Source organism: Anarhichas minor, unplaced genomic scaffold, assembly GCF_050575085.1.
Source record: "Anarhichas minor isolate MPS153535 unplaced genomic scaffold, ASM5057508v1 ptg000026l, whole genome shotgun sequence".
Lineage (NCBI taxonomy): Eukaryota > Metazoa > Chordata > Actinopteri > Perciformes > Anarhichadidae > Anarhichas > Anarhichas minor.
In genome coordinates this window covers 8,338,834-8,357,043 of record NW_027466472.1, presented here as the reverse complement: position 1 = coordinate 8,357,043, position 18,210 = coordinate 8,338,834, and the positions used below count along the sequence as shown (strand labels likewise).

The 18,210-nt window shown below is 40.8% G+C and overlaps 1 protein-coding gene across 1 annotated transcript in view; it reads left to right on the top strand.

Annotated features, from left to right (window-relative positions):
- LOC142959159 (leucine-rich repeat and fibronectin type III domain-containing protein 1-like protein) overlaps nt 1-15,220 on the top strand; it is a 46,309-nt gene extending 31,089 nt beyond the window's left edge. The window contains exons 7-8 of the mRNA XM_076100362.1: nt 9,579-10,231; nt 15,168-15,220. Coding sequence (XP_075956477.1) covers nt 9,579-10,231; nt 15,168-15,220 — 706 coding nt within the window. The remainder of the gene's footprint in view (nt 1-9,578; nt 10,232-15,167) is intronic.
- Nucleotides 15,221-18,210: the final 2,990 nt, after the last annotated feature.

The following is an 18,210-nucleotide window of genomic DNA, read 5'->3' as shown; positions in this document are numbered from 1 at the left end:
CTACTGAGTGCGTGCCCCAGCGTTTGTCTTTGTCACAATTATGGTGCTGAAGTCAGCACTTGTAGCACTTGCTGTTTAGATTTTGATCGGCTTTCTGGATTTTGCTTGTCTTTTAAATGTGAAATCAGCCAATCACGGAGATGTTAGCTTGTTGTTACCAACTCTGGTGATGTGTATGCTAAGCTGTGTGTCACAGACAGTACAAACTGCATTTGCATTTTACTTTATTCATACAGTAACACCAGCAAAAAGCAAAATTAGAGATTCCCCAGCAAGGTTTTTATTGATGTACACAAAAGTATTGCCACTCTACCAAGATTTATAAGCCACAGTATGTTGAAATACTTTTCAAAACTCAGTTTGAAATTATCAGCTGCAACACACTCTATAATGCAAGATCCACACCAGGCACAAAGTCATTTGCAAAAGAAGGATTCTATGAATAATGTTGCATTACTTCCCATCAACCCTGACTTAATCAATAATAATCCTCTTCTAAAAACATAAAGAAAACACTAAATTGATTTAAAAAGGGCATGCGGAGAGCAAAACAAATAGGCAGGCATCTTCCACTGCATGGATCTATAATTTTGATTTGGTTTTCATCATTCTCTGCTCTTCATAATTGATCCGGCTCTATATTGGCTTGTACTTTATAGGTTCAGTCCTGGGGACAGCTGGAGTTTACTCTCATCAATGCAGCGCATGTAATGAAATCTAGTTATTTTTGTTTGGAGGTTGCCCTGTGCCCCTGCAACATCAAACAAAGAACAAAAGCAAGAAAACATTCATCCTTGAGGTCAGCTCTCTGCTCTCTCCGTTTGTATGCACCTGTAAAATATCCAGGGAAAACATAAGGTGGTATGCCCGTCAGTGTGGGTGCTTAAAAAACAGTTACATATGCTATAAAAATGCAAATGATTTAAATGCAAATGTTCTTGCAAGGTTGTCTCACAAATCTAAAATCTGATCCGTCTGAGCATGTGCGTCATCAGGACATGGAGGCTTAAAGATGGAAAAAACTAAGAGGAAGGAAAATGATATGCAGGTTGTAGGGAGAGAAAGAGAGATGCTATGATGATAATAATAATAAAAGAAATGGGCAGAGAGAGAGACTGCCAAAACACTGCTAGAACGGAAATATGACAGATCCGGCCGTTCAGTGGAACCTTGAAAATACTGACTCAGTTCTCCAGGGGAGGATGAAGGGCGACAGCTCACCTCCTAAGAGGAGGCAACAGTACCAGGCCCTCAGCTCACAGGGTCCCAAAGGGGAAGTCAACATATAATGGTTAATTATGTGGCACTTATTTTTATAATTAGAGCTTGTAACATCAAATTTTGTCCCCTGGGCCTTGTGAATACCTAATGGCTACTGCAAAAGAAAAAAAAAAACGTCAAGCTCCGAAAAGCATTTGATGAAATGCTCATGATTCCAAAGATTCATTATTCCAATGAAAAATGTCACCGCGATGTCGGATGCCTGTGCTAGGTTTGAGAAATCCTGTTTTGTGATTGAAGTTCAACATCCATCCATCCATCCAACCATCCATGTCCACTTCAGTGACATGTTTTGTGTCATTTTCTGCAGTGTGTCTGGCAGGAGGGACAGGCCGTGAGTGCTGAAGGGACTTTGCTGTCAACCCTTTGCCCTCTCCTACCGTGTACTGCCTGCACTGAAGGAATAATTGGCATATTAAATTATTTATAACAGCCAAGGTACATTATCATAAATATTCACTCGACGTTTTGCTTCGATCAACAGTCAGAACCCAGGGCTCCAGATGTGACTTCATGACATCTCAGATGTGTGTGTGTGTGTGTGTGTGTGTGTGTGTGTGTGCATTTTGAGTGCCCAAGGGCTGATTGATGGACAGTATTTACAAACAAAGCGCCCACCCGTCAGTCAACATAACTGAATGCAGGCAGCATGAAAATGTCAGGCTCATGCACAGACAGAGACGTGCACGTGAGTATACATATCCGCAGTTGGGCACGGAAATGTCAGCCGCACTCAGACTGGGCACACTCACTCATGAACGTACAAGCACACACACACGGGTCTCAGCAGCGCAGCGCCTCTCGTCCGCCTGCTGTTGGTACAAGAGCCTCTAACGAAACTGTCGCTGTTCTCGCCTGAGACAAGACAATAATGACATGCGAGCAATGTAGAGCTGCTGATAACAGGTCTATTAGCATCTATTAATGTCGTTTGGCCACAGACAGCAAGGCCTTCGTCAGCCTCAGAGACTGACAACTCCTCTGCTGTGCAGACACTGAACACTGTGTGTGTGTGTGAGTTACATCAACCGCACAATTTTATTTCATCCCTATAATATAATAGTGTGAAAGACTTGGTTGAACTGGATTTTATTTACTTAGTTACATCTGCTTAATAACATTTAGCAGGTTTTAAGCAAAATACGTTCACACCACCAACAACGTTCGTATACACTTAGTAAACAATCCAACCTTGGGCGTAAGGTATGTTTACGCTGGTCATTTACACAGTTATTAAACAACACGAAGCTAGGAGCGTTTGTTGAATCAGGCGTGGCACACTCGAATACACCGTACTAAAAGACATAAGAGAAAGTCGGGATAAGAATAGGAAAGTGTTCTTGCATGAGGTCCATTGTATTCAACTCCTACGGGAGTCCTAGGGACCATTGCTTTTCCCAGCTGCAGCCTCTCGTCACAGAATAGAGGCGAAAGTCCATCTGAGGACTGTTTTGGCACCATGTGAGAAGTGTTCTCTTTGTCATCTCTGTTATGTGATAATATTCTTGAAGCAGTGCTTGATGTATCGTGCAGATGTATGGCTGTGACTTTTGGGTTAAACTTGATCGTGACAAAAAAAAGTGTTTTTGCATCTTGGTCAGCATCTTGGTCAGCATAAGTTCAAGTGTAAATAATTTGCAGCAGCAAAGTGTAAAACCTGAGCGCTGTGCTATACCCAAAGTTACAGCGCCTCAAGGTTTGGTGTGATTGCTCCCACCATAAGAAAACAATTGCTCGTGCTAATGCCAAGCTTTTGTTAGTGATCATGTGTTAACAGCCTTGTTAAAGAATTTTAAAAAAATAGGGGGGAAGGGATTATTTTGAGGAGCTGTCAGCTTATGCGATCATTTAAATCAATCTATTGTCAGTAGGTTTGTGCATGTGTACACAGAGCAAGATCACACATGATGTCCACTAATCTGTTTAATTCAAACACTGAGATTTCCGTTTGTGTGTTGCAGTCTTTTAGTTGTGTGTGGGCGCACGATCATGTGTCTGCACATGTGTGCCTGTGTGTGCGAGGATAAACCGAGGATTGACAAAACACTTTTTTGACTGACTGTTGATCTGTTTGTGTGGCGTTTGAAAGAGAGCGCAGCAGAGTTGTACAAACCATTAGTTTTGCTCAGTAGCTCTGTGTGCCTTTGAATCTGAATCGTAAAGGAAAGGAAAACTGTTTAACTCTCCCTGAGTGTGTGCGAGTGTCCGTTGTTGAACCCATTAACTGAATAAATCATCCAGTATGATTGCGGTGTCAAATGGACTTGCTGAACCATTTCTGCTTTGCCCAGCAGTCCTTGTCCCTTTTTTTTTACATTTTCTAAAGACATGACACACTTGCACAAGACCCAAAACTCCCAGCCACAGTTAATTATTAATTGGTTGGAACTGTGGCATCAATCCTCACATCTGTATAACTGTGGATGTACAAAACACAAACAGATGCTGGCCAGTGAGCAAATGAAATGCCATATGCTGATTTCACCAGATATAATTGAGGATGCTTTTATCATGTTTCTACATCTGGTAACAGCATAGGTGGGTAAATAAGAAAAGCATCCATCAAGTTGAACATCCAGGTTCATTGTTGTGACTCTGAATCCTTCATCGCTCCAAGGTTGTCCTATAAGCGACCCTTTATAAGGCCATGCTGTCTAAAATAGGAAAGAAAAAATGCATGTACTCAAATGTTAGCATTGGCATTAAAGTCTTCAATTCTGTTCAGAACATTTAATCACTGGAGTTTAACAAGGCAGGTGGTGGTGGTATTACATCCCCCCCAAGAATTCCCTCCACCTCATTCCACCCACTCACTTCTCGGTTCATCTGCAGCTGCCTTTTAACAAAGCCTCGGGGCAGTGGAGGTTTCCCGGATTGATTCCTATTAAGAACAGAGCACTTACAGGCTGGGGTGGGGGGGGGACACCAGGGGATTTTCAAGGCGGATTTCCACCAGATTTGCCCATCCTAACAACCGTAGGCGAGATTGTGTTTTGAAGCAACGCTGATGGTGTGCAAAGATTATCTGGGTAGTGTGAAGGGGTTTACTGATTACTGATCAGTTATGATTAGATTGATCCGAGCTGCTTCAGTGATAAGATAATTGATATTTATGACCTGGCACCTGATCAAGTCCAGTGGTGTGTGTGTGTGTGTGTGTGTGTGTGTGTGTGTGTGTGTGTGTGTGTGTGTAGAGACTCCGAGCCAATTTGAGCAAGGTGAAGAGGTAATTGCTAATAATGAATACTCACTGAAAATAGGATTTTTGGCTAACCCTGTGTTATAACAAATGGAAATTAATCACCAGCTAACTTCCACATAATGCGCTTAGTCCTCAGTACCATCTCACTAGCCATGCTTTTACCGAGATTCTAGTTAAAGATCATTCATTATTAACATTTTGGTTTTTTTCTGTTATTGCACTTCGGATTAATTTGCAGATTGAAGGAAAATAGACGCACATCAAATATTGCATCCTCAGAACACAGAGGGATGTAACTGTAATATTTGAGTCAGTGTAGCCTAGTCATCATGAAACGGAACAAAACAAATCAAATCAACTGATTTCAGTGAATAACTCGACAGAAGAATGTGCTCACCTGTAAACAACTAGTATAATGATTCCTCTCATACATTTGATTTCACTTCATAGCACATGCTACTTCTACATTCGCTCCATCACATCATAAACATTCAAACCAGCAGTGTTATTTGTACTTGTGCTAGTGAGCCATACCTATTCCATAAGCACCTTTCAATGGTAAAAGATAGAAACCAACTCAAATCTCTAGACAAATTTCACTCAATAGTCAGCGCTGTCTGCTCCCCTCAGCGCAGAGGGAAGGACCGGACTTCTAAACACTCGTGGTCAGCTGTGGAGCGCACCGCAGCGCATGAAAATGTTATCGTTGGTTAGAAAATTCCAAGATAACACAAAATAGCCTTAAAGAATTGTAAAACATAGCTCCAATAATTTTTAATAATCTTCTAAGTCTGTGCATGTATCACCAAGTACAATAGTTGCAGTGAACGGGATTGTATTAATTAATTTATGGTTTATTTGATAGGGATAAGGACACAGCGCGGTGACTGTCACCTCACTCTTCCTTATCGAGTCACCTCACTCAGCACATCTTCACCACCTCTACATATGGATGGTGTAAATTATCAAAGTCTGGAAATAAAGTCAGTGAAAGCCCTCGCACAATCATCACACTCCATCTCCTCCGTGAAGTCCTAATTAGCAGGAAAAGTTCACAATAACAAATCTCAAATGAATAAACAAATTGTATTCAACTGTCAAACTTCCATTTTCAAATGATACTCTAGGGTGGGTGATATAATTTTGGAAGCAATCAGTCTGATTACTAGAAACGTATGAATACTGCTGTGACACTGGTGCTTCATGCTGCATGATAGATGCGCTGGCACTGCGAGGACTATGTGAATGGAAGAATTACGAGGGGAGGATGTTCAGGGACCACCTCTCGGTATTGGACGTGATTCACCGTAAACAATCATTAATCAGCAGACACATTTCTACACATCAACATTCATGAGGTGCTTTGCCTCGACCATTTCTGTTTGAATCTTGGCGTGTGGAGGGCAGGATGAGTCTGATCTATGTGTGTACACTTCCGAGTGGATTTGGGATTCGTAAAAGAAATGGTTTTATAAATGAGAATATTTTTTTGGCCTAGTTTTCTCATGTGTACATACGCAATCAATTAGGGTGGATCCTATTTGTTTTATGAATGAGACCCCAGGTCTCCTACTGATTTCCCTGACGTTTCTCCCCATAATAAACTATGATTTGGTTTGTCGCACTGGAGATAAGAAGAAAGACAAACAGCCATCGTATCCTTTAGTTCAAACACAGCTGGGAGCTTCCCAGTCTGTAGTATTTTAAGTTTAATAAGGTGGACGGAAGCGCTGTTTTCTATGACTACAGTATTTCAATACCCCTTTTGAAATTGCTTACAGGAACCCCAGTCCAGCTCTGCTCTCAAATCATGCTATTACCCTTGGGGAAGACATCAGGGCAGATAACGTTTCCTGGTTCGATTCCTATTAAAAAAACTCACCTTTCACACCAGACTTCACAGCGATACAAGGTCACACACACATGCACAGAAAGACACACACAGAGCTATCTGCCAAGATATACTTCCTGGTGGGGGTTCAATGCCATCGATGAGCTTGGCACTGAGACTCGGCCAGCTAATACCCTGCTGCCCACTGGCTTTTACAAACACACAGACTAGCCTCCCATCAGTTCTGTTTCACTCAGACTATATTGCAAAGCCCGTCTGTCTCCATGCAGAGGTGGAAATACAGTTAAGGTGGAGGGATGGGCACAGGCAGAAATACTTATGTACATACATATACAGTATACAGTACATAGGGGGGAATGTAAAAAGAAGCAGAAGGGACAAATTATTTAGATAAATTGGAGCAATGACATATGGGTGTTTGACAATTCCACTAGTTACACTGAAGACCCCTTGAGAAAGTAGAGGCAAGAAGAGAAAGAACAACTAAGATAAGCACCTGTTCCTGTTTACCGGGGAGATTTTTCTCCCTTGGATTTCCCCCAGGAAAGCAACCTGCCAAGGAAAAACTGCAGCTACAGTATTTACCTCGGGAAAGATGGAGATAGAAGTTGACAATGGTAAGAATCAGGAATGCGTTTAATCAGAGGATGATGATCTCTGTAGCTGTGGGGGATGGATCTGTGTGAGTGTTTGTCAGGTCGCAGGCTTATGAATTCTAACTCTGTGGGGAAATAAGAACGATGAGGTGGCTGTTGTTCCACGGGCGGCACCGCATGGAAATATATGATGATGGTTCATGTGTCACCGCTGTTGCTTTCACATAATAGCACACAACAGAATACAAGGGAGCAATACAAGCAGATGTAATCATAAGTCATTTTGTTGAAGGATTTTTTTGTGTTGTTATATTACTCTGCGCTGCTTGTTTGGTGGTACAGTCTGGTGGCGAGACAGAGTTGGATAGAGCAAGTTTGTGTTGGCAGGTGTGTTGGCTTTCTGATGCCAGCTGTTAGTCCATCTGGCTTGTATGAGAGCAGCTTCACCGTGCAATATCATTGTGACAAGATATTGTGACATAATTTAGCAAGCACAATAAGGGCTTCTCTTTGATTGTCACACAATTAAGAAGCCTTTAAAGAATGAGTTAACCCCTGAAAATGTGGTCTTTGCAGACCTCCAGCAGTTTAACTTCTGACCTTGCTGCAATTCAAGACAGGTGAACTCCAGGACCCTGTTGACATCACAGTTGCATGTGGGCAGAGGTGGAACAGGCCGGAAACTGGTCTGGTGTTGTTACTCAATATCACTTATTACTCATTTTTAGTGCTGGGCAACGATTAAAATATTTAATCGCGATTAATCGCATGGATTTTTTGCGATTAATCGCGATTAATCGCATTGTTATGGCAAAATTCAATAATGAATTCAAAAATAGTGTATTGCGCACTTTTATTTTAAAAGTACTGCTATATGAACAAAAGGGCAATAACATTTGTTTCACGAGATGCAGGTAGCATATTTTATACTTAATGTGAATATAATTCATACTTTGTTGGCATCTTATTCTGAAAACCGGATGTTCGTCTGAAGAAACCGGATGTTGTCTCACGTTAATCTTTCTGCTAACTTTCAAGGTCCTTCGCTCGCTCCCGATCTGTGCCGTTTAAATGCGTTTACCGTGAATTTCAGCATATAGGTGCACTAAAATGACTGACTATAGGATGTTTGCTGGCTTTTATCCCACTGTTCTTGTCATCCTCTTGTTGTTATGTATATGTATTGTCTCTTGTCTTTCAATAAAAATAAAAAATTTTTTTAAAAATAATAATAATTATAATAAATTAAAAAAATACGTTAACGCGCGATAAAATAATTGTCGGCGTTAATTAATGAATGCGTTAACTCGAAATTAATGCGTTAACTTGCCCAGCACTAATCATTTTATATTTATATCAATTTATCCGCAATTTGGTTGAACCATTTTTTATTAACGTAGTATCTTTTCTATCTCAAACTTGTCCGCCCAAATATATTTATATAGGTGTTCATGCATTGGTGTATATGCATCAGGTAACTTGTGTTACAATCCTTTGTCCATTTCTATGGCTGTTTTAAAAACTGATATATTGCACATCTTTGCTGGTAATTAGTTGTGTAACGGACCACTGTCAATCCGTGATCCGTACTGATCCCCCCTCACGGATCGGAACGCATGTGAACCGAGGATTAATTGCACAGTTTAACAGTAACCATCATAGTGTAAAATAAAGTTTTACTGACGATTGTTATCCGCCGATATTCAGTAATTATGCGATCAGGACATCTGCATTTGTGCTTTACTAGTCCCGGATCTCTGATAATGTTACACTGTAGACAACCAATCCCTGTTTAAAGTGTCAGGAGGAGAGCTGGTAAGGTTGGCAGCACCGCTAACAGCTAACAAATGAAGGTTCTGTTCAGTTACATTATGATGCGTTCAGGCTCTGTTCAGTGAAAATGAGAATTCAAAAGGTAAATTATAACGTAATCATGATGTGTTCACAATTGTCTGGAGATTTGTAGACCAGCTGCTATAATCAAACAACAAAGGGATCGGTATCTGCCAATATGGATCATCCGTGATCGGAAAATAGTATCGACGGCAAAAAAACGTGATCAGGGATCTCTAAAGGTTATGTGTGCTCCCTTTATTTCTTTTGTGCTGATCCGATCTGTGATCTGATCCGTGACTCTGATCCGTGATACGAACCGAACTGAGACTTTTATGATCCGTTGCATCACTACCAGTAATGCTTTAATCTATGGTAGTGTATTTTCCATAAACATTTTGCTGAGAAGTTTATTGTAAAGAACTGTATAATCGGTGACATATTTTACAGAAAACTGGGATTTTGAGAAAGAAAAGCTCCATTCAAAATAAATTTGTCATTTAGAATTTAGATTTTTTTCCCCGTACATGTTAAATATATGCTTGCCTGTCAAATGTCACATTTTGCAAGTTCAGCTGATCTACTGATCTACTGGCTAGAGTACAAGACTTAAGCCATGGTAGCAATTAATGGGAATTAATTAACCAGAAGTGTTTCAATCGAATGTATGTATATTTTCCTATAACTCCAAAAGACTGTTTAGAAACAATTGGGAACTTATTAAAAACTTCTGATTGATGTGTATTCATTTATTTAAATGTATTAAGTTGCCTGACATAATTTCTCCGTGTCTTTTTTGTTTTTGCTTTGGCAGGATGATTCCATCCAGCAGCAATGACTTCCTGGTTCGGGATCTTGCCGCTGGACGCAACTACGATCTTTGTGTCCTAGCCGTGTTCGATGATGTCATCACATCACTGACTGCAACTCGTCCTTTGGGCTGTCTGTCATTCACTACGGACACGGAGTTCAGCCAGTGCCAGGCATTGCACAGCCACTTCCTGGGTGGCACCATGATTATCATCATCGGAGGGATTATTGTTGCTTCTGTGTTGGTTTTTATAATCATCTTGATGATACGATACAAGGTTTACAGCCAACAAGGGGCAGTCCACGGAAAAGCAGCCATTGCAGCGACAGCGCCAAGACCGCAGAGCAACGGGCAAGGAGGAGGCGGCGGACAGGTCCAAGTCCTCCCTCACTCTGCCTCAAAAATGCCCGACAGTCAGGAGGACCAAGCGCTATCACCGTCCAGGGCTATGTCGCCTAGCAACACTCTGAGAGACACTGTGGCATTGGTAGAGGAGGCGTGCGGTGGACGGAGCATAATGACAAGGACTGACTCCTTGGCCAACGAGGAGTTGCTCTCGCCCACCAAGTCCCGCTTCTCCTCCAGGGTCGCCATTGAGATGAAAAGCAGACTGCCATCTGTCGCCAAAGAACCCACCTCCCCCAAGGAACTGGCAGGTAGTGGAGCGACAGACAGGGACATAGAGGAGGAAAGCAGTAGAGCAAGGGGGCATTTCAAAGAGGTGGAAAGAAAGACAAAAGGAAGTTGATAGAGAAAGACCGGGGAAGAAGGGAAAGCCAAAAAATACAATCCAACAGAAAGAGATGGAGGATGAGAAATAGACAATGTGTAATTGGGGGTTTGAAATTGAGCATGATTATAACAGAGTGTGGAACAGTGAGAAACTGAGTGAGTGTGAAGGAGAGAATGAAGAGAGATGCCATCCTAGCACTGGGAAGATAGTAAGAGAGACAGAGGGGGAAACACTTGTTATCTATGTAGAGCTGAAGTAGCATCTGAAGTCAGAGTAAACTCTCTACGGTTGTTGGTACCTCAGATCGATCGTCTCTTGCTCAGCAAAATAATTGTCTTCTTTATTTTCCACATAAAACAAAAAAGTCCCTCATACAGTGTAGTGGAATTAACCTAAAAACTAATTTCCTCCAAGCTCATTGATTTTCTGTTTTCTGCTCTTGCCAATTACCAACCTTGATTTCTGAACAATGGAGGATACTTTACAAGGTAGATAACTCAAAAGGCCTAAAAGCTGTTAAGGAGAAACTAGTGAGTTTATCTTGTTTGCCAAAAGTGATATATGTACCTGATGCTGTGACCTTTGTGCAAGAAACTGCACTTATTGGGCCTTTGCTCATGCTGAAATCTTGAGAAAGCTTTGTGGTTTGGAATCAGAGGAGAGAGGGATTTGGTAATGCAAGCATCCCAGCTAACATTATTACGGTTAGTGTTTGTTGCGTGTCCTCTCTTAAGGTGCTACAAACTGTTAGACTAAGCACCCTGAGAAGGCTTGTTTGCATTGAAATTGACACAACCAGAGCTGTTGAGAGTGAAAAAGAATGTTACTTCAGTACAGAAAAGAAGGCTATTGAAGGTTGCCTAAAGTTCAATACCAAACCCCTTTATAAAAAATATCGTCATGAGGAAGTTAAACATTTGCAATTTTTGAAAACTGGATTTGTCTTTTTAGTTATCACATCTGTGTGCATATATTGTGTAAAAGACGCTATTAAGTCTTTAAAGGGGCTGATATGCTCTCATTAGTGTCTATGCTGTGAATATTCTATTTTAATTATTCGTTACCCGATAAAAGAAATTTTTCTGACACTCTCTTCACAAACAACATTTACTGCACCATATGAATATTTAGACGGATGCATACACTCACAGTTCAGATGTTGCCCCCTAGAGTGTTCTCTTTGTTCCTCAACGATAAAGGATGCCAAAATACGTAGAAGAAGAAAAAACATCAGAAAAAAGGCTTTTATGATTTGCTATACAGTAAGAAGACTGGAAGACCTTGGATAGCAGAGCCAGGATTTGTGATGAAAACTCTCTGACACCTAGACATTAAAAAAATCCATGACTGTGCTGGAACATAAAACTACTTTCTGAAGATGTTCCAGTGCGTGTAATTCATTTTTTATTTTTTATTTTCCAGCCTTAAAACTATTAGTACTAGTTAACTTCAGGCTACCATTCACTGTCACCTGATGTCTCGCCTCTTGTCTGCCCGACGATTGACCTCTTGTGCCAGCTTGAATAAAGTATTTTTAGCTTCCACAGTAGTTGCTCCTGCCTTACTGACAGGAAATAGCTGTCAGCTGGTTGACAGTAGGTGAGAAACAGAAAGGTACACAGACAATTGTTTCTAAACTAAAATTGTAATAATTCATTTAGGTTTGTTGTTGTGTATTCACAGTATTATCTAAGTAGTGCAAAAACCCATGACGGTAAAAGCGTGATAATAATAGGATGGTATACTCTTTCCTTAACATGCGATGTACTGATGGAAAAGTGATTTTTACGTAACTTTTGTCTCATTGCCAGCAAAGGCTATTCGATAAAACCGTCTTATTATGTAATCAGGCCCCAAGTCTCTTGATTCAATCTTTTGAAGTGACTTGATCACAAAGATCGCTTAAAATGCTCAATAGAGCTACAATAATAATAATAATAGTATTAATAGTAATCCAACAGAGCATGAGAATATTATTTTCGGGTAGATTTTGAATGTGCTAAGCCCACTTCAGTGCGCTTCTCCTTTAACACTAATCCACTCAGGAAATGGGGGTTTCATTAGAACGAATAAATGGAGACACCATTTCACATGAGTGGCTTAAACAGCTGAGTTGAACTTCTTTATCAGCGACTGATATGTCAATTCAATTGGCCTCATTGTATGGGTTGAAATGAGGTGTCATTGAGCCTCACGTTGATAGCGGGAAAGAGACGAGAGATCTGTGCAGCGGCTTAGCAAACGAGTTCAGGGACGGTTTTCACCTTTGTGAACTCTGATGGATCTTAGTTAGTCGGACATTTTTCACAAATTAAGTGAGCTCACATCACAGTCTATAATGATATTATGAAAGAAGAGTTGTGGAGATTTTTGATGGTGTCAAGAGCCGTTCTCATTAATAGGCTACTGGATAAAAAACATCATAGGAACAAGTTGTTTTCTAGTTGTTTTTCTCACATCTGAAGCTATGAGGGGGAAAGTTTGTTGTTCAGAAGGTTGAAGGCCAACTAGGAGTTACAAAGGAGCGCAGTCGAGGAGTGCTCATTTGGGCTGTCACAGGAGATAATTTTGCAAACTGGGATCAAGGAATTAGCATGGATGATTCTTTGTTGTAGCAATGAGTAGCCACCAAATGTGCAAAGTCAAAGGTTCCCCCTATAGGCCTAATTAACACTGACTGAAGTGTGTCACTCAAAGAAGCTTCCAAAGATCATCCCAGACTGCAACGACGCAGACAAACAAAGCAATTATTAAAGTTTTCATTTTGACGCTTCACCCAGGAGGAGAAAGTTACCGCTGGCCTTTTGTGTTCCGTGTTTCCTCTCTTTGATTCCAGGATCGCTGGCACTTTGAGGGCAACCTACAATGAGGGATGATACACATGTGTGTGTACGGAGGCTGTTGGGGTTTCTCAGGGTGTAGCCGTGTCTGATGTGTTTCACTGGTTGCTGCATTGCAGAGAAAGGCAACATTGATCTGATCAGAGAGAGAACCGCAGTGAGTCAGAGCGCCTGAGGAACAGAGCAGCTGACAGATACACAGAGAGGCCCCATTAAAGGCCCACGGTTGTCAGATATGTAACCCAACATGAAAAATTTGGCACATTGTGGGTGATAGTTCTCCTTGTGTTTGTTTGCTTTTCATAGACTGCTTTGTTCACATTCATATGTGAACTGGATACATAATTTTGAATTTGGTAAATCTTGTTTTGAGAAGTACTTATAGGATTATGTTTCCTTTTTTTGAACGGAAAACAGCTTACATGATAATTGGGGTTTTGCTATAGATAAAAACAAATATTAACCTACCAGAGACTCATTTTGAAAGAGTTTGTTCTTTTGTGATGTACCCACTGGTGCAAGAGATTCCTTCCTCAACTAATGTAAGAAACTGAAGACAAAGTTGACATTCCTCACTCTGTAAAGATGCATTTTAAAGTTTAACTTAAGTTAATATCAATTTTCAGAGGTCTAAGTCTTTAGTGCCAGTCTTTTAAGTGCAAAATTCTGTATTTGTTTTACTACTTTCTATTGTATCCCCCTGCCATGGCTCAGAAAGGAGGCAGAGGGAATACCCTGGTCGTCCTAATTCTTCAATAACTCTGGGAGATACTCAATATATCTGTCTCACCTCATCATTTCTGCTGAGCCTTTAAATGCATTTGTTTGCACCAAAGGACTGAGGATTTCGTCCGTCATCGTTTAGAGTATAGTTATACCGGGAGGGAATCAGGCATGAACACAGCAACAGATATCCTGTACATGTGGTTATGTTTGTATTGTATTTTACATAAAAACCTGAACCTATCCCTCAGTTAGTTAATAAATCAATGAACAAATAGACAGTATGGGACATTTTGACAATCAGAGTTTCACCTTGGAGTTCTAGCTCTAGCTTGCGGCATGATGCCGCATGTGGAGTCAGCATCAGAAGTATCTCTTTAACCTGAATACTAAGTGGGCAATTTTCTATCAAGATTATCAATAATTATATGCTTGACACAAACATTTTATGATTATTTCAAGCAAAGTGCTATTCGTATAAAAACAGGCATTGAATGTGTGTGTTTGTGTGTGAAATATATTAACAACATTTTGGGGACAAAAATGATGTTTCCTCAAGGTAAACCATTCATTTTAAGGGGTTAAGACTTACATTCATTACCTGACGGTAATGTCCTAACATGTACCGAAATGGAAGTCAATATAATGTCCTCACAGGGATGAAAACAAGTGTTTACAGAATGTGTGTGTGTGTGTGTTTGTGTGTGTGTGTGTGTGTAAGCTTGGCTACCAAATCCCTGCCGGTCTGTGCATGCATTGGTGTGTTGTGCACAAGGTTTAAGGTTTAACCGCCTTGAGCCAGTGTAAATGTTCCCACGAGGTTAGGCCAGATAGTGAAAAAGCCGAGGACAACACGGGGATGTGTGTGACTCTGTGTGAAGTGCAAGAATGTGTTCTCCCCATGGCCCATCCATGACCCTGTAGCCTGTCTGTCCTCCATGTATTTTAATCTATCACCACTCCTTTCAGTGTCGTCCCGTATGCCCGGCCTCATTTTTCACTGCCATCTGTCTCTCTAAATTCATCTCTCGCAATACCCCCCCATATCTCTTTCTCCCCCCTCAGACAGTGTTTCTCAAGCTCTCTCTGTCACTTTCTCTGGTCTTTCTTCTCAACCAGCTTTTTGACTATCCTGACATTTTTGCTTACTTTCTTTGCTGTTTTGCTCCGTCTGTATACGTGTTTTCCTCAGATTTTCACTGTTGTTCTCAATGTCTTTCTCTCACTCTTTTGCCTTCTCTCTCTCTCTCTGTCTCTCTCTCTGTCTCTCTCTCTCTCTCTCTCTCACACCTCCAGCAGCAGACGACAGGTGGCCTCATAGTGTCGAATGGAGAGACTTTAAGATCTGAAGGTCTCTTGGCCTCACAAAGCGCGCGCCCAGACTACAAGCAAAGAGTAATGACTGGCACTTAAAAAACTTGAGCAGTCCCTGGATTCTTTTTTCTTCCTTAAAGTCTACCTACAGTTTCTCCGTTTCCCTCACCCTGTGTCACTACCACCATCCGAGCCTTTCTTTTGGGGTTTCTTCTTTTCTGGTCAGGTCAATAACTTTCCTCTAGTGATTTTGTCTGCTGATGTTTTGAGATATTCAAACCATTGTGATTCCTGCCTCCATCACGATACAACGAAGCATTGAATCTGTGGTTCTCAGCCCAGAAAAATGCCGAAGAAATGTATTGAATAGTTGATTTGTCATTCGACAGAAATGACTATTTTGATAATCAAATTTTTAATTTCAGTCATTTTTCAAGATTTTTTAAAAATATTTTCAGATTCCAGCTTCTCAAATGTAATGTGATAATACCAGTTTGTCATATATGATAGTAAACTAAATATGTCTGAAATATGAAAGGCCATTGAAAGTTTTCAAAGATGAAATTGATCGATGTTATGAGCAACACAAACAATTCCATTCATCGTTATTTCCTAGGGGGAGGCAGGAATCTCCAGGACAAGCATCTCAAAATGTGCTAAACTAAACTGCATGGCTAGACAGCCCTAGAGGTGAACTGATCCTTCCCTCTCTGTCTTTTTAATGATATAGCTTTCTTTATAGTTTTTCTTCTTATCTTAGCTTTCTTTTTCTTTTTCCTTGATTTTCTTAATTGTATTCACTTCTAATACTCATTCTCTCATCCCTTACTTTGCCTTCTTTCTGCTGGCATCTCCCTTTTCTCTAATTCTCTGTTTGCACATACTGTTTCTTTTTAATCCTGTATTACCTCTCCTTCCCCCTATCCGTTTTCAATTCAGTTGTCTGTGTAGCAACTTTTTATCACTTATGTCCTTTCTATCCATGTCTTTACAACTCGCACTGCGTTATCGTCTCGACATACCGCCACCTCCGCTCCACTCTCTGTATCACCCCATCTCCTTCATCCATCTGCGTGGTGCAAAGGGTGATGGAGGAGAAGAGGGGAGAGGAGTGGAGGATGATGGAGGATAAGACAGTGTTGATGTGTTGTGGTTGTGATGGATGAATACAGACTGCGGCATTAAGAAGACTCGTTCGTTCTTAATCTGACACAGTAAGCACTGGCTGTACATAGTAAGTGCAGTTAACAAATATGGAAAATAAATGCTCTCCTGATAAACATACACATTACAAATAACAGCTGTGGCGATATTCTGCCCCAGCAAGTACAGCTTCATCAGTCTCCAAGCTATTGCACTTCTTTGCTTTCCATTGTCAGCAGACCTCGTTTATACAGGCATTTGTTGAATCTCTCGTCTAAAAAAAGATTTCCTGAGGGACAAATGAAAACCATTTTGCTAGGTAAGAAGTCAATGGATATTATGTCGGACATGCCACTTAAACCGAACAAAAACCTGACGAAAAGTAGAAACATCCTGAATTGTTAGCCATCTCCTTGTTTTCCATTTGTTTGGAATAAAGTATGATGTAACCACTAAGGATACAAAATGGGTCTGTGGTAATTGGAATTCTAACTGGAATAGTCCAGATCCCACAGGTGCCAAACTGTGTCTTCTAGACCTGTGCTGTTTTAAATATTTTGTTCCAAGAACCTTCATTTTCTATCCTTTTGTCAAGACCTGATGTCCTACTCTACATCCCTGATGTTTTATTGATCCTTTTAACCCCCTTGTGCCAAATAGTCCCTTTTAGAACTGCTCAGTCCTTACAGTAATGTAGTTTTCCATCTAGCCTAACTAGTCATTTTAATGTTCTACTTTCTTTGTTTTCTTACTCTTCTGTTCTCTAGAACCCTGACGTTGTTGTTCTGAGTGGCAGATGTGGAGAACGTCACCACCGGGGAGAAGCTGGTGAACACTGAAGAAAAAAAGCCCTTAAGATCCATTCCCATATTTCCTGTTTACCGTACCCATCACTTTGTTTCCATGAATAACATTGGGTAAAATAACTAAACTGTCTGGTGTACTATTAACTGCCAATCTTGGTTGTCATGTCTGGATTGGATTTGTCAAGGCCCAGTGTCTCTTTGGCTGTTGGTTGGCCAGTTGCTGCAGGATCCAGCTTTCGGTGTGATCATCATAAATCACCTTTTTCATGGAACGGCACACACTGAATGCTGGATTTTCCACTTTGAAACATTTGTATCAGTGGAAATGGATGCAATGTTCGTAGGTAATTTAAAAAGGAAGCATAAAGAGGTATGTGAACGTGTTACAAAATAAAGATAGGCAGAAAATATGAATGAACTTCTCATCATCTGAAGCAGCATCAAAATGATGATACCGAGTGGATGGTATTAACAGACAGACAGTAAAAGTTTGATACATAGATAATCACACATAACCCGGATATACAATATGATAGACTGCACAAACAGAAAGGGAATAATATTACACACATTTTGTTTTTGGCTTTGGATATGAAGATGTGTTCAGCACTCGAATGATAATGGCTCACTCTTTCTCAAATGAACATAAGGGACTCTCAACATGGCTGGCTCCAAGTAGCACCACTCCATTCATCCATATGGACTGATCCAATTGTGCTAAACTGAACTGAGCTGAGCTGGTCCTGGAGCTGGATCTCAACCTTGACTGGACCCTGTTATCTCTCAATCAAAAATCTGTTTCTGGAAAGCACATGTAGTATAAAACAAAAACCTGAACTAAGCTGGACCCAAACTTGGACGCAGCGGAGCCTCAACTGGAATTATACACTGGTTAAGGATTCAGACTGTGCAGTGATCTGATGCAGACTAAGCTGGACTAGAATGGACTAGACAGGCCTGTTATCAATTGGTCTTGTCTGTTTTCCACTGGATGGGACTGGTGAGGACCCTGTGGACCTTTACGAGCCTCTCTAACATCTCCTTAGGCCCACTTATACAGGTGAGTAATCTGATGA